The sequence below is a fragment of the Beta vulgaris genome, chromosome 6 (assembly GCF_026745355.1).
Source record: "Beta vulgaris subsp. vulgaris cultivar EL10 chromosome 6, EL10.2, whole genome shotgun sequence".
Taxonomy (NCBI): domain Eukaryota; kingdom Viridiplantae; phylum Streptophyta; class Magnoliopsida; order Caryophyllales; family Amaranthaceae; genus Beta; species Beta vulgaris.
Window position 1 is genome coordinate 11,846,215 of NC_079207.1, and position 15,981 is coordinate 11,862,195.

The window sequence follows — 15,981 nt, forward strand, 5'->3', positions numbered from 1 at the left end:
ATACAACATTATATTATTTGGCGTTAAATATCTTTATTCATAGCATGAATAACTTTTTTTTAATTTCTCTCTATTTTCATCATCTTTATGATTCTTGTACCATCTCTCGTATTTTAGAACTTTAGAAGTATATATAAAAAATTTACGATTATTATATGTTATCACTACTCACCCAATAACATCACAACATCCCACCAATGTCTTAATTTTTTCGTCTACGACAAACTTTATATTATTCTAAACTATATAATAAAAACAAAAAAATTTAAAAAATTATGATGGTATCTTTTAAGCTAACCTTGCGTTCTTCTCCTTCTTATTATTAAATCCTCTCACTTGTCAACCTGAAAAAATGGATTCCTTTTCTGGGCTTCTTTCGGAGATTCTCCCGCATTTTTTCATCCAACTTGAATTAATTTCTCGTTTTATTCCTTGATGTTCATCCATTAATTCAAGTTTCAGGTAATTAATAAAAATTACATCTTTTGATTTTTGTTTAAAGTTGATATTTATTTTCTACTAATAACTTGTTCTTTTCGTATGATTTGATATGGTATTTTGTAGCTAGTTATAGACTTCAATTTTTGTACTTTCTTTTGTTTTTCTGCTTTTAGTTATTGTATACTAGAATTAGAAATACTGATACTATAAGTGTTGTGATTCTTTTTTTGCTGTTTTTAGCTTGATTGTTGTCTAAATGATTACTTTTTTTGTGTTTTTGTTATGAATATGTAACTTATTTTTTTGGTAGTTAAGGGTTAAAACTGTGTACATCTTTTTAACCGCCTTCGTCAACGATGACGAAGGCGGTCTTTATGGTTATGGTTATGGTTATGGTTATGGTTATGGTTATGATTATGATTATGGTTATGGTTATTGAAATTTACTTGTTGTAGATTTGGATCATATGAGATGAAAGAGTTGAAGATCATATTGAGATTAATCATTGATTATGTTTTAGGGTCCATATTATTCTTTCATGTAGCATAGCAAGTTGTTTTATTATTTGAGACACAACCTTTGATTTTCTTTTTTATTGACTTATAGTATGATTTGTAGCTCTTAAATCCTCCATTAAATATTGCACCAATTGTTTATATACGAGTGTCGATTATTAGACTTCAGAGTTTGATTGGATTATGTGAAGTGGGAAAGATTGTACAAGGTTTAGTGATCTTATATCTATGAGATAATCTTGATAGTATTTTTAAAAAATTCATGGAGTTTGGTTCACAAAGGGCTGATTAAAAATAGACAAATAGACGTAATTGTTGTTATAAAAATGGTATTGGAGATTATAGTTGTTCTGTTAGGTGCCTAAGTGGGCAGTGGCAATGCAAGACTTGCTGGGAAATTTTCGGGATGGACTCTAACGACTCGTACAACTGATTATAAATGGTGGTAACTGGTAACGGTAATGAAATCGCATATATTTATGTCAAAAGGGTCTCATGTCAATGTGATTGTTAAAAAAATCTTCGTCTCCAAAAAATGTTTTTTTTTTCATAGACTTCAATACCTTATCTAAAGTGGTAATGTATGGTAATGGAACTTTTATAATAAAAAGAGGTGTTTTCTTTGGGATGGACAAGCATTTATTATTGCCTAAAATGAGCCATAGATGTTTCCGAACAACAAAGGACTTAAAAGTATGGCCTTATAGGGTTAAAGCTTTGATCTTTGCAGTTTGTTGCTTTGTTACTTGGTATGTATTGGTTTTGCCCCTATCATATTGGATGTTTGTGGGAACTCTTCTACTGAATGATTTCTATGTTGTCATGGAGAAAGTTGTTTGAATTTATTCTACATGCTGCCATGATTTCTTTAATTAGACTCTTTTATTCTCATATTTCCCTTGAGCTGACTCTTGATGTAATTTCAGGTAATGCAAACTCTTCAGGTTGATGAAGTTGAATATAGTAGCTAGAGAAGTCGATTGTCAATATACCTTTACAGAAACATGAACTCGTCATCAACCCAATTTGTCATGTCAAGAAGGATGAATATATACGAGCCTCTCCATCAGATTAGTTCGTGGGTTGACAGTTTCGGAGATGAAGGCTATCCAAATGTGTCTCCATCTACTGTTGTAGAAATGAATGAAAGACTAGACAACCTGGTACAACTTATCAAACATTATGATTTTTGTACAACCTGGTTAATTAATTGCATAATGTTTTCCTCACACTCTGTTCTAATTCTTTTGCTTAAATTCAACATGTAGTCAGAAGACACTTCATCGCATGGAGCACAGGTACCTTCAAATAAATATGATCAGGAAGCATCTAAACCTGTAGAGAAGGTAAATCCCTATTAAGTAGTGTCATGTCTTGTTAACTACTGTTTTCTTATCCTTGTTTGATCTAGTAGATCCGTGATAGCATTATTGCGATTATGTCTTTCTCTGTTGAACCAAAATCATCTCAGTGCACACACTCTTTTCATACAATGTCTTAAGAAAATCTAAACTCCTGTTTGAATCATGTGGCCAAAAGTCTTCGTCAAAACTCAAGTTTGTTCTAACAAATTTGTTTTGGGACAATGTGTATACAATCTATTGCATGCATCAATATTAGGACTTAGGGTGATCATGAGAATTATAATTATGATTCTTTTATTTGCAGAATGGTGCATGATATAGGCTGTTTGATACAATGTAAATGTGAGCGAGTAGATATGCATGAGTGCCCCATCAAAAAGACCCCATAATTGCTTCTTTCTAGTGTTCACCATCGATTGTGTGAATTTTTCTTTGTTTGTCTTCCTTTTTTAAGGTACAAAGACGTCTTGCACAAAATCGTGAGGCTGCTCGCAAAAGTCGCTTGCGGAAAAAGGTGAGAAAAGAACTATCAGATGATACATAGTGAGTTGTGGTACCTTGTTTCAGCTGATTTACTTGGAACCTTCTTATAGGCCTATATTCAGCAATTGGAGTTGGGCCGTTCAAAATTGATGCAGATGGAGCAAGAGCTTGAACGAGTACGACAACAGGTATGCTGAAAGTTTATATTGTGCTGTTATTTTAAACAACTTCCCAACCAATGTGAATATATGATGATAAGCTTAAAAAATCTTGCTGGTGTACCAGGGTATGTATGTTGGTGGCGGGATAGATCCTCTTCCTTTCTCCGCGAGTTCTGTAAATTCAGGTTTGTCTTCAATATTTGCTTCTAGCATTTTTTATCTACACATTTGCTTCGATATCCATTGGTTTAAGAAATACTCCTACTTAGTAATGTTTGATTCGAAAAACTAGTCACTAAAATCTTATAATTTGAAACTAAATCTTCCAATATCTTCTGATATTTTCAACACTGTGAAAGTGGATACTGTTGCATAGAGGCAAAATGTATCAGCTATCTTTCTGCAGAATAAGATAAAGCATTCAGAATTTGCAACAGGAATACAGGATAGCTGAGCACATAGCTTTTATGGTTTGCATGTAGTATGATTCTGAGAGAGACCCGGAAGATGTCCTTCTATGTTCTAGAAAATGTGTACTTAGTATCATGTCTATGAAAGTGCAGAGTACAAATAGTTTCATTATACTGACATATATGTTACATACACCTATGTACATCATATAATTAAATAAGGAAGAAAATATGGCGAATTATCTGGGACCGAAAATATTTCTATGTGTTCATCTCCTATCCTAGTTCATTTCCTGTCCATTTTTAAGAATCATAACATCAGTAATAAAAAACCATACGACATTACAAGACATTAGATAGGTAAAACACATAGATCTAAAGCGTGAACACACATCTTGCAAAGAAAACCATAAACTAAGATTAGATCCACAGTTTCAATCTTGGTGAGTAATGTTTGATGACTATGCATATTTCTTTAAGTGGAGGCCTTCATTTCGTGCTATAGTTGTTTGAATTAAAGAATCTTTAGATCTTTCCAATTGCAGATTCCCAAAAAATGACATGATCCTCGATCATCATAACATGCTGCATATCTTTCTACCTTTGAACCTCATAACATGTGCACAAAAATGAGTTTTGCTTGTATTGTTATTATAAGATGCTGATTATCTTTTTCATTCTACTTCGGTTTATTGAACATTAAATTTATGCACTCTTCAAAATTTTGTTGTAGGAATTGTTGCATTTGAGATGGAGTACGGACATTGGGTTGAAGAGCAAAATAAACTGATTTGCGAGCTGAGGAATGCCTTAAATACACATATAACCGACGTTGAGCTTCGGATTCTCGTAGATAGCGGCATGAAGCACTATTTTGATCTATTCCAGTTGAAGGCCGGTGCAGCAAAGGCGGACGTATTTTATCTCATAACTGGCATGTGGCAAACATCAACTGAGCGCTTTTTCTTGTGGATAGGAGGATTCCGTCCATCAGAACTACTAAAGGTGATGCATTTTCTTCACATGCTCCAATAGTTGTAAAAGTCCAACGGCATGAAAGGTGCAATGCTGATTGCTGTGGTTGGTGTTCCTCAAGTTTGACTTTTTTGCTATTCGAAACTTATGATGTCAACAGGTACTTGGGCCACAGCTTGACCCCTTAACAGATCAACAAGTCATGGATGTCTATAACCTTAAGCAGTCCTGCGAGCAAGCAGAAGTGGCACTGTCACAGGGGATAGAAAAACTCCAGCAAACTTTGGCAGACACCATAGCAACAGATCACTTAGGTGATGGGCTTTACACTTCAGAAATGGCTAATAATGCTATTGAGAAACTTGAAGCACTTGTAAGCTTTGCAAACCAGGTAATCACTCCATTCATCCATCACTTTATCCATATTTTAGCGATTATTTCTTTGATTCCCTTCATCAAACTTGAAGTACTCTATCCATGTGAAGTCATAATTTCCAAGAGACTGCTCTGTCTTCTATTCACCCTTATAACCCTTTTGACTTTCTCCACCAGGCAGATCATCTTAGAAGGGAGACACTGCGGCAAATGCACCGGATCCTAACTGTACGCCAAGCAGCTCGAGGCTTGTTAGCTCTAGGAGAGTACTTCCAGCGTCTAAGGGCTTTGAGTTCCCTGTGGAGTAGTCGTCCTCGTCCGCCTGCTTAAAGTGTCAGAACGGAAAGTTAGCTGACAAAGTCAGTACCAATTTTTCAGCTCAAGGTGCCATTGCAGCAATATTATTGCTGTTCATGTACAGGTTGTCCTCATTCTTGAAGCACCAGCCACCACAGGAAATTTGTATATAAAACAGCAGCAGCAATGCAGATTGTTTCCATACTGTTATGGACTTGAAAGTAATATTTCTGAAAATTGGGTTGCTCAACTGAGTGTGATATATGTGTATGTATATGTGAATGATGTAGGCAATTCTTGTGTACGTCATGTATCAATTTTGTAAATCATAATCTTAGTGTGATCCAATAAAAATATGGAGGCATGTGGTAGGGAGATAGGAATTCATACATGTGCTGCCTTGGTTACCTAAAGTTTGGTTTTGGCAAGTTTTTGATGCGAAACTGTAAACATGCTATTGATTGTAGACATGCCAATATATTTAGAACAACTGAAAAAGCGGTGGCAGGCAGCGACATTGCATCAGCAATTTGGCGGCCTACTGCTCCTCAACCGCCTCCATATGTCCTCCTCGATCGGGCCATGCCTCCTATAGTCCTATCATGGTACCCAAGTCTGGTTAGGCCTAGTCCTTGTGCCCCAAGCAATCGAGCGTAGGCCTCCATAATGACTACTTGGGTAGACCTCTTGTATCAATCAAGTGTCAACTGATCTCCCAGATGCCTTTAGTGCTATAAATTCGCAAACTCAACCTCCTGATGACTCGTAGTACATGGATTTTGGTGTTATGGTGTATTATCTATCCTCCTTCATGGTGTTGCAACTTACAATCTGGTAAAGCTCCAGACGTCATTTCTAATTCTTGCAATGCTCTAAATTCTAATGCTTTTTATAGTTTTATTGGAAATGACTCGTGTTAATTGTATAGGCACGTTGAACGTATATCTTTCGGAATTTTTTCCTTGGATAATGCAAAAGTGGGTTTTAATTCTCAAAATATGCCCAAAAATATTAAAATTCCCTGCGTACCGTCCACGTAGGACGGCACGCGAGAATTTTTTTTTTTAGTAAAACCGCTACTCCGAGTAGCGGTTTATAAGTGTCGAGAACTTTTTTTTTTTACAACTTAGGTAAAACCGCTACTCGGAGTAGCGGTTTATAAATTTTTTTTTTTTTTTAAAAAAAAAAAAAAAAAAAAATTTTTTTTTATAAACCGCTACTCGGAGTAGCGGTTTATTATGAAAACTGATATCTGCTTACCATATTTTTGCGCAGGTAAACCGCTACTCAGAGTAGCGGTTTTTATTTATAAACCGCTACTAGAGTAGCGGTTTATATTTGTAAACCGCTACTCCAAGTAGCGGTTTTTATTTGTAAACCGCTACTCCGAGTAGCGGTTTATTTTAAAATTAAACCGCTACTCTGAGTAGCGGTTTCTGTGGGTTAAAACAAAAAAAAAAAAATTTTCTCGCGTGCCGTCCTACGTGGAAGGTACGCAGGGAATTTTGATTTTTTTGGGCATATTTTGGGAATTAAAACCCACTTTTGCATTATTCAAAGAAAAAATTCATATCTTTCGTGCATATTATCATGGCATGCAAATAAGATTTTCTTACCCTCATAGGCTCATACTTCCTAAAATGGCAAGGCAAACGTTTCATAACTAAAAGGTAGACCATACTATTTCACATACAAAAAAAAAAGTTTGTCATTTTTATGTTTCTAAACTTTCTCACCGTTCATATGTCATGACTCATTACTAAGAAAAATAAAGTGAATCATTCCTTCTCTTCTACCATTTTACTATATCCCACTATATGTTCCTTTTCATATATCGATTATAATATCGGTTTTATATTTAAGCATGCAATAATGATCTTATTAATTATTAATTTCAATTATTAATCAAAAAATAATATTGGATATTCTTAATTGATGAATTTATATAATTTATTAACAAATAAATATGTTTGCATATCATCACATTAATTTGTAACTTAATGGTGTATTGTGTGTCGTGTGTAGATTGGTCGGTACACTTGGTATATTAATTGTAGTTTAATTTGATCGGTACACTTGCCAATGTAGAACTTTTGGCAATCAATATAACTGATTTATCTATTAGTAAAACTTATGAAAAGTTGGTATATTAGAAAATGTACATTGAAATAAATATTAGAACATCTTGTATAGTTACATTTGTTTTATATATACCCTTTGTTTCTAAAAGACTTTAACACGTTCTTTTTTCAGCATGTCTATGTAAAACTTTGAGTATTAATATATGTAGTTATGTATTTGTAAAAAGTATAAGAATTAGATATTTATAAAATAAATTTATGACGAATCTAAAATAAGACCCCACATAACTATAAAAGATGATTGAAGTGATATTTGTGAATAGTAAAAATACCAAATTGTAACAATCTTTATAAAACGGAGGTAAAGTAGTTAAAATTATGGCCGAAGTGAAGCATGCGAATAGTATAAAAGTCAAAATCGTTGCAATTAAAATGGGATGAAAGTAGTAGTAATAGGAAAGTCTATCTATATATCTCAAAAGGCTAAGTTATGATTATTGGTAAATTATATCATTTTCTAATTTGTATATTTTCATATATAAATGTTGAAACGAAAAGATTAAAAATACGTATACTCTGTTAACATCGTGCGTCAAGTTACCATTAGTTTGCTAGTGGGGACTCTCATGAATTAGTCATGGATTATAATAATTTGGGATGCTAAATTTTTTTGTCATGTACGTTTGTCGATCTATTATGACTTGATCTTATGACCAGATAAGTTATATATAGGAAGATATGATCCAATCTTTATATTTTATTTAGTGTTTTTGAAGTAGACGGAAGGGTTTGGGGGTGACGAACATGGAAAAATAGGACATGGAGAGAGGAATGACCGAATGACGATTAACGTTTTTCTTTAAGCATGAGTGAGATGCATTTGGTGGCCGGATTTGATCATGGCTCATAACGAATTATACTACTATTAAGCAAAGAACTCACATGAAACTAAATCCGGCCATGTATATGTGTATATGTATGTGGAGATGGGTAAAGAGGCATGTGTGTGCGCGCGCGCACATGTGCATGTGTGTGTGTGCGCGCGCGTGTGCATGTGTGTGGGGGTGTGATGTAGCAAGAGAGAACACAAAGCATCGAACAACACAGCCACCCGCATGATATGGCGTGTAGAAGATCCTGCGCCCGCAGCCTAATGTGGCTAGAGAGCTTTGGTAATCTGCCAGCCCGCAGGTCCTGCACCGAGCTCGCAGGATTTGGTGCACCCAACCAACGTGACATATACTAGGCCGCAGGATTAGGCCTGTGCCCGCAGTTTTTATCCCCCGAGATGTTTTTTCTCTTGTGTTCGGTTTTCCTAGGTCTTTTAGGATTATGTTTGCTACTCTATTATAAATATGTTTGAGGTTGTTATTGTTTATGGGATGCCATATGTGAGAAGAGAGAGAATTATTCTTCAATCTAGAGAGACTAGAGAACCTAGAGAGAGGTTAGAGATTCGAGAGAGATTAAATTTTTTTCCTTGTATCATCATCTCATATTAAAAGCCGTCCTAGTGCAGTGTTCGTGGTTTTCGCCCGATTCAAAGGGTTTTCACGTTAAATATTTGTGCGTTTTTTATTGCTTTGTTTCTTAATTCCTCCGTATATTATACTTCATTGTTCGATTTGTTAGCGCTTACAATACATATTCCTAACAATATATGTATATGTATATGCATGCATATGCATCATGTTTTTAGAGTGGAGGGGTTGGGGTGACAAAGTTGGATGATGGACCCCTTTGGCGGCGTTATGACTTGGTTTTAGCCGTGAGTAGCAATGATGCAAGTGATCTTGCATTTGCTCTCTTTTATTATTCCGATCCATCTCTAATACTCCCCACAAATTCTTCCATATAATCGCTCATTTTCATTTGCATCTCAAAGTGCTTGTGCACATGACTCTTGCCACTTTATATCATGTCATATAGCTAGTCTTTAACGACGTAAACCCCACTACATATATTATTGCATTAATGCATTTGAGTTGTTTCCAAGTACAAAGAAATTAGGTAAGAGTGTTCTCTCGTTACCTAGCTAGCAGCCTTTTTGATTGGGACCCTAATCTTTTTACATTTTCTAGATTGGAATATATTAGGTTATGTTTAGTTCATCTGAAATTTTCTGATCTGAACTTATCTGATATGATCTGAATTTATTTTTTCTGATCTAATTTACAAGATGTTATTTTTTATATAATATATTATTACTATTATATTATTACTTTGTAATCATTATTATGCAATACATTATAAGATCTTATTTATAGTATTACTATCATTATCATTTTACTTCTATCACAACTGTTACATAAATTTTATTAATAATAATAATTATTATCATTATTATAATAACAGCAACAATAATTATAATCATAATAATAATAATTATTACTAAAAATAATTATATAACCCAAGCCATTAATTTATAAGAGCATTTATAAAATGTTTCACACTTTCCCTTAAAAAAAAAATTCACACTTGAGAAGTCAGCAGACTTAACTTTTTTTTGCCATATAAAATAAAATAAGATATACAAACAACTATGACTTGCGCAAGAAAGAAATGGATAACGTGCAACTTCAAATAGCTAGAGAGATTTGGAATTCGATAGGAAGAGGTATATCGGATCTAAATTTATAATTTGTATCTCGCACTTAGCTTATTTTGAAAAGTAATCCGAACTTAGTAGTTTCGTTGTCATGAATTTGAGCTATCATATTTTATATATTTTTTATTTTTGCGCCAATCTTATGTTCTTAACACGTACGTGGCTTTTAATTTTCCATTATTTAATAACTACAAAATAACTTAAAATAATAATAACAATGACATTTATAATGATAACAACGAGATTAATAATAATTATCAATATTAATAATTAATAAGTACAACAGCAACAATAATAATCCTTTTGTAATAAATAATAGTATTAATAGTAATAATGAGTTTTTAAATATAATGATATGATCTGAACTTATTTTGTTTCTTAGGTAGGTCCCACAATCACCTTTTCCTTTCTTTTTATATATACTAGCAATTTACGCACACGATGCGTGCCTCATTTAAAAAAAAAAAAAAATTCTACCTTTTTTTGGGCATTAGCAAGGGTAAAATTTGATTCATGATCCCAAAATTATAACCGGAAAGTATAAACTCATTTCAGTTTTTTTTCCTTGTCTAACTTCTAAATTTTGTTTTCACACATTGATATTTAAAATTTCATCATTTAAAATTTTGTCCTTTTCTAAATTTTAACACTTTGAGCTTCAATTATATTTGAAATGAAATTTTAAATTTTTCATACACAATTTGATATTGTAATTTTATTTAGAAAAACAAAAATCGTTACTTTTCGCAAATTAATGTACTTTTTTTTTCCTGAATATGGATTTTTGCAAAAGTTGCTCGCAAAAAGTTTGATATTGTTTTGTTTTTCAAAATTTATTTCTGAACATGGATTTTTTCCAAAAGTTTTAGGCAAAAATTTTAATATTGGCATTTTTTTAAGAAAACTTAATTTATTTTATATGAAAATGAATTAAATTTAAGCCTGATTGTATAAAAGCCCTTTTGAACTCATTGCTATCATCTCCATTTTTTTTAACTACATAACAGTCGACTAAGTTGCTATTATTTATTTCACTAATGTGAAATAATTTTGAAGGTTAAAAAAATTATGTACCTTTTTGGAAGTTTGCGAATTGCCGATGGATGAATGTGTGATATCGCCGTCAAAATCTTATGTTTTTCTCATATTTGTGTTTATAGGTAACTTTTGTGAGTATGTAATTGTGAATAGTGATTTGTAAGCATATTTTTCTCAGATTTGTATTTATAGGTAACTTTTATGAGTATATATGTAATTGTGAATGGTTCTTGAGAATAGTGATTTGTAAGCAAATTTTTGTAAATGTTTTTGTAAGTATTGATGTTCTAGGTTATTAGTTTTAGTTTATATGTTAATTTTAAGTTTTAATAAAGTTTCCTGATTATTTGAATGATTTGCGTGATTTTTATAATGTGATTTTCTCAATTGTATGAGTGATTTGTAAAGTTTCTTCTTTTAAGTGATTTGTTAGTGAGTGTTGCAAATTAATTTTCGTTAGTTTTCTTTGAGTATCAATTTTGATTTTGACATTTCTTTTGTAATTTAGAAATGGAAGGGGGGCAAAATAGGCATTTCAAAAGAGGACACTATTGCTCCCCCTTCCCTTATGTACTAGAGATTATCGCTTATTGAAAAGCTATTTGTTGTGTGAGATCCAACATTTTGGCTAAGCCAATTTGCTCTATAAAGCCAATTTGCTTAGCAAAGCAAAACTCCATTTTGTGCTCCAATTAATGATTAAGCAATTAGCTAAGTATTTTGCAAAATTGCTAGCAAGTCCTTTTTTTCACGTTCTAGCTAGACCTATCTTTTATATATTCAATTCATTGTACATACCATATGAAATTAATCAATAAAAAAGTTCTGTTTCAACTAAAAAAAATTACTGCTATATAGTATATATGTTGTTTTATGATCTTTCAACTTTTCTTTTTCGTTTGTATTTTAGAAACTTGTCACTTCTACTTTCTTTTTTGGTATATATATCTATTAATCATATTCATATCTATATATATTGTGTTGCTAAGACGAACAAACTATTCGAAAATGAATGGTGGAGAAATTACAAATTTATCAACGAAAGATGTATTTTGATAAAAAATTATTAAAAGAAATGGTCTAATTTTAATATAAAAGTAGACTGTCACTAAATGAATTAAACTAATTAACGAAAGAAATTAACCTAGTCACTATTAAGCTTGATCTCTTTTGAATATTGGGCTTATCATTGTCTAATTTTAATTTAAAAGTAGGCAGTCTCCTTACAAGACAAACTTATTATTGATATGTGAATACATAGTGGTAATTTATTGTAGATAATAGATATGCACTAGTACTTCCTTTTTATAGCTGAAGTTATCAATATTAACTATGGTGTTAATCATCAATTTGATTCATTAGTAACTACGTTTGTGTTTTAATTGACCTTAACCATTATTGTAGACCATAGTGTACTTAAGTATGCATGTGAGTAAAGCGCTTTAGTCCAAATGATGATTGTGAAATATAGCTCATACTTTTGACAAGTATGACAACTAATCATGACCAACACATATCATTCATCAAGATTCAAGAGGTGGTACGTACCTTGCTTGGGCTACACAACATTGTCCTGGGCCTGGCTATATGGTAGACTAGTACTAAAATGTTTTGTCGTTTTAGATTCAATTATTTTATAGATATGGGGATTAAAGAGCTGTTTTCATCTAAAATTTCATGCATGCCATAAGGGAGGGGGAGAGGGGTGTTTTCTACCATCTATCTTATCAACCTTGGATAAAATTTTCATGCTGTAATAAGCTCCCGCTCTTTCTTTTAAATTGAGAGAAATCAAATTGGGAGAACTGAATATAAGAGATAAATTGAACTGAACTAAAGTGACGTAAATTACAAGAAATTAAAGTGAATTAGAAAATAAGTCTAAAAGAACAAGACCTAAGTTGATCAACAAAATTGTAAGAAAGTTCATTTACAAGATTGTTTCATTGACGCATAGATATCAAAAAGGTCTTATATAAGATTTCCTTTGTTTAGAATTAGTCCTGCATTAAAAAGGTCTTGCACTTTGCTTGTCTTTGGTAAATTACATTTTAGGAAAAACATAGTTATATGATATCTTGTTAGATTCGTCTTAATGTATATTTTATTATATCAATTTTTTTATAACTTTTACTGATTGACAATTAAAGATATCAATGCTTGAAACCATGCATCGTCACCCATGGAAATTTAAAATGGTACAACTATTTTACACAAAGGAATAATAAAATGAATAATGATGAAACTTAATATACACCTATTTCAACCCACCGATTACTTACTATACACCAATCTCAACCCACCGATTACTTGCTATACACCTATCTCGACCCATCGATTACTTACTATACACCTATCTCGACCCACCGATTGACTACTTGTGCTAACTACTAACTACTAACTACTAACTATATTTTTTTAAGTACTACTATTTATAGTAATTCTTTATGTAGTAGATCTTGAGAGAGATCTGTTATGAGATGATACTGGTAGTCCAGTCCACGGCACACACACGCTAAGAAAGTAGTGGCACACTGGCACGTCGTCCATAATATTCTTCGTCCATTTTTAATAATAAGGTTCGCCAATTGGATGTTCATCGTGCGCCAAAGCAACTGTGCATGAGCTGTATTAAGCTTAATATTGTTTAATCATACTATCCTTCTTACGCTCTTACATTATCAATATTACTAATTTCCTTGCTTTAAATTCTCTCTATTATTAAGTCAATATATAATTATTGGCCTACATTTTCGTCAAACAGACATTATTTCTGGTTTTGTTGAATACAAGTTCTGAAATTACTGTGGTCAATGGTCAAAGTATATATATCTGTACAAGTATTAATATCATCATATAATCACATGCACCATTCTAATTTTGATGCGCATCCTCATCACATCTTTATAACAATGGGTTGTAAAAAAAACCATTTTTACTTTTTGTGCAAGAAAATGCCTCTCTTTTCACTAGATAAGCTATCAAACTTATACTAATCCCTCCGTCCCAAAATATAGTTCCCATTTCCATATTTGGTGTCCCAAAATATAGTTCTCATTTTCATATTTAGTTCCACATTTTTCCGTAATTTATCTAGAAAAACCGCATCCCATCATTTATTTGCTTCTTGAATTTTGTTTTTTCCTTTATTTATTCAACCAAAATATTACAACTTATGCTCTTTCACCAATTATACTCCATTCTCTCTCTTAAAATCATCTTTTCCCATACAACATTTATTTGAATAAACAAAAAACCTTTACTATCCCTAATTCCCTACTTGCATAAATTATCGTGAAAAAAGGGAAATGGGAACTATATTTTGGGACGGAGGGAGTAGCTACTAGCTAGTACGTACTACGATATGGCTATCTAGTACTCTATGAAATACTTCATACTTCCTCTGAAGAAAATAAATGTTACACTTTTTAAGAGTGCGTTCTCTTCAACTTAAAAAATTAAGTTTCAGGTCAGATAAATTCAGGTAAGTTCAGACAAGTTTAGATAAGTTATAATCAGGTCCAATCAGGGCAATAAGTTCCAATCAGGTTTAATAAGGTCCAATAAGTTTCAATCAGGTGCAATAAGTTCCAATCAGGTCTAATAAGGTCCAATAGGCAATAGGTTCTAATCAGGTGCAATAAGTTTCAATCAGGTCCAATAAGGTACAAATAGTCAATATTCAATAAATATTTGTATTATTATCTATTATTTTATTATTCATATTACTATTAGCTGATTATGTTATTATTAGAATTTTAATTAAAGTAGCACAATGTATAGTATTATACTTATATTATTGTCTATTATTTGATTATTCACATTACTATTAGCTGATTATATTATTATTAAAAAAATATTATAATCATGGTCAAAAAAGGTTAACAATAATAATCATTATAATTACAATATTTTGCTCCTTTATAATTAAAATATTTTTTTCTCCCTCCTTTATAATAGTAGTAATACATAATGTGTAATTGGGTACTTAATACAAGTGAGAGATGAAAGTAGAGTGGGAGATAAGGAGTTAATGCATTCTACTACCTTCAAGTAAATGAAAGTGGGGGTGAGAATTAATGAGTTCTACTACTTTAGTCATAAAATTTTCATATGTGCCAATTTCTCACTTGTTAGCAATAAATGTTAATCAACTTTTGATTTTCTACTAGTGCTTTATGAAATCAAAACAAGACTATTAGATATATTAGTGGTGAAAATTATGTATAGGCAAATATATAAATAGTAATTTTTTTTTGTTAAATTATTTATCATAAGAGATAATTAATAATAATTTTTTTTAAACGACAAATTTTAATAATTATTACTTCATAATAAAATTTGAGGGGTAGTATTTACGTTAGGAGTAATATTTATGTTATTACTCGTCAATTTTTTTGTCTAATAAGGTCAAATAAGTTTCAATCAGGTCCAATAAGGTCTAATAAGTTTTAATCTGGTCCAATAAGGTCTAATAAGTTTCAATCAGGGCCAATAAGGTCTAATAAGTTTCAATCAGGTCAATAAGTTTCAATCAGGTTCAATTATGTCCAATAAGTTGAATCAGGTCCAAACAGGTTTAATAAGTTCAAATCAATTCAGGTTCAATAAGTTCAGTTCCGATAACTTTGTATAAGTTCAGGGCCAATAAGTTGAAGAGAACGCATCCTAAATATGATTGTAATAAAATAGACGTTATACTTTTTTTTAGGCAACAATTATCCTATCACATGAGTTTTTTTTCTTTCTCTCTATCTCTTTCCTCTTTAAAATATTGTCAAAAAAAGTGTTTTAAAAAGTATAATATCTATTTTGTTACGAAGAAAGTATAATTTTACAGATATATATTGCATTTTAACCAATATCTAGTTCAATCTTTAGAGCATGTAATTAATGAATATATATAGTTCAAAATTATGGATTATAGACATAGTAATTATTTGCATATTCTTGTCCTTTTTCTTCATGCTTTCATGTTCACTTAAACATATATGTACATTAATTTAAACATATAAGTAAAAATTGAGTACAACATAGTAATTTTCTTTTACATTCACATGTTCTATTTACTATTACTACATACTCTTTTTGTTCTTATTTGTTCTTCCTGTTTTCTCCATCAATTATCATGTTTCAAAAAAATTCTTCGTATATAAGATTTATATCATTTTATTTGGACAACAAAAAAAAAAGTAAAAAGGAAGTACTAAAAAGTAAGAGAAAAGTTCGAAAA

At 31.7% G+C, this 15,981-nt stretch overlaps 1 protein-coding gene across 2 annotated transcripts; it reads left to right on the top strand.

Moving 5' to 3' along the window:
• The first annotated feature begins 204 nt into the window (after window positions 1–204).
• On the top strand, window positions 205–5,412 carry LOC104895725 (transcription factor TGA4). Of its 2 annotated transcripts, none has more exons than XM_010682300.4 (9): window positions 205–462; window positions 1,883–2,119; window positions 2,225–2,302; window positions 2,775–2,834; window positions 2,914–2,991; window positions 3,089–3,149; window positions 4,108–4,379; window positions 4,510–4,740; window positions 4,906–5,412. In XM_010682300.4, exons 2-9 carry the CDS (start codon window positions 1,961–1,963, stop codon window positions 4,948–4,950), a joined length of 984 nt encoding a protein of 327 aa, XP_010680602.2. In that variant the 5' UTR covers window positions 205–462; window positions 1,883–1,960; the 3' UTR covers window positions 4,951–5,412. The 2 variants fall into 2 exon arrangements, with proteins under 2 accessions (XP_010680602.2, XP_010680601.2); XM_010682299.4 differs by having other exon boundaries at window positions 221–462; window positions 4,902–5,412.
• Window positions 5,413–15,981: the final 10,569 nt, after the last annotated feature.

What these genes read in the sequence shown, in the direction of transcription:
- LOC104895725 (XM_010682299.4), top strand. Translation starts at nt 1,961, where the DNA reads ATGAACTCGTCATCAACCCAATTTGTCATGTCAAGAAGGATGAATATA. An exon ending in ATGAAAGACTAGACAACCTG is followed by an intron (nt 2,120 to 2,224) that starts GTACAACTTATC and finishes TTCAACATGTAG; the next exon opens with TCAGAAGACACTTCATCGCA. An exon ending in CGCGAGTTCTGTAAATTCAG is followed by an intron (nt 3,150 to 4,107) that starts GTTTGTCTTCAA and finishes ATTTTGTTGTAG; the next exon opens with GAATTGTTGCATTTGAGATG.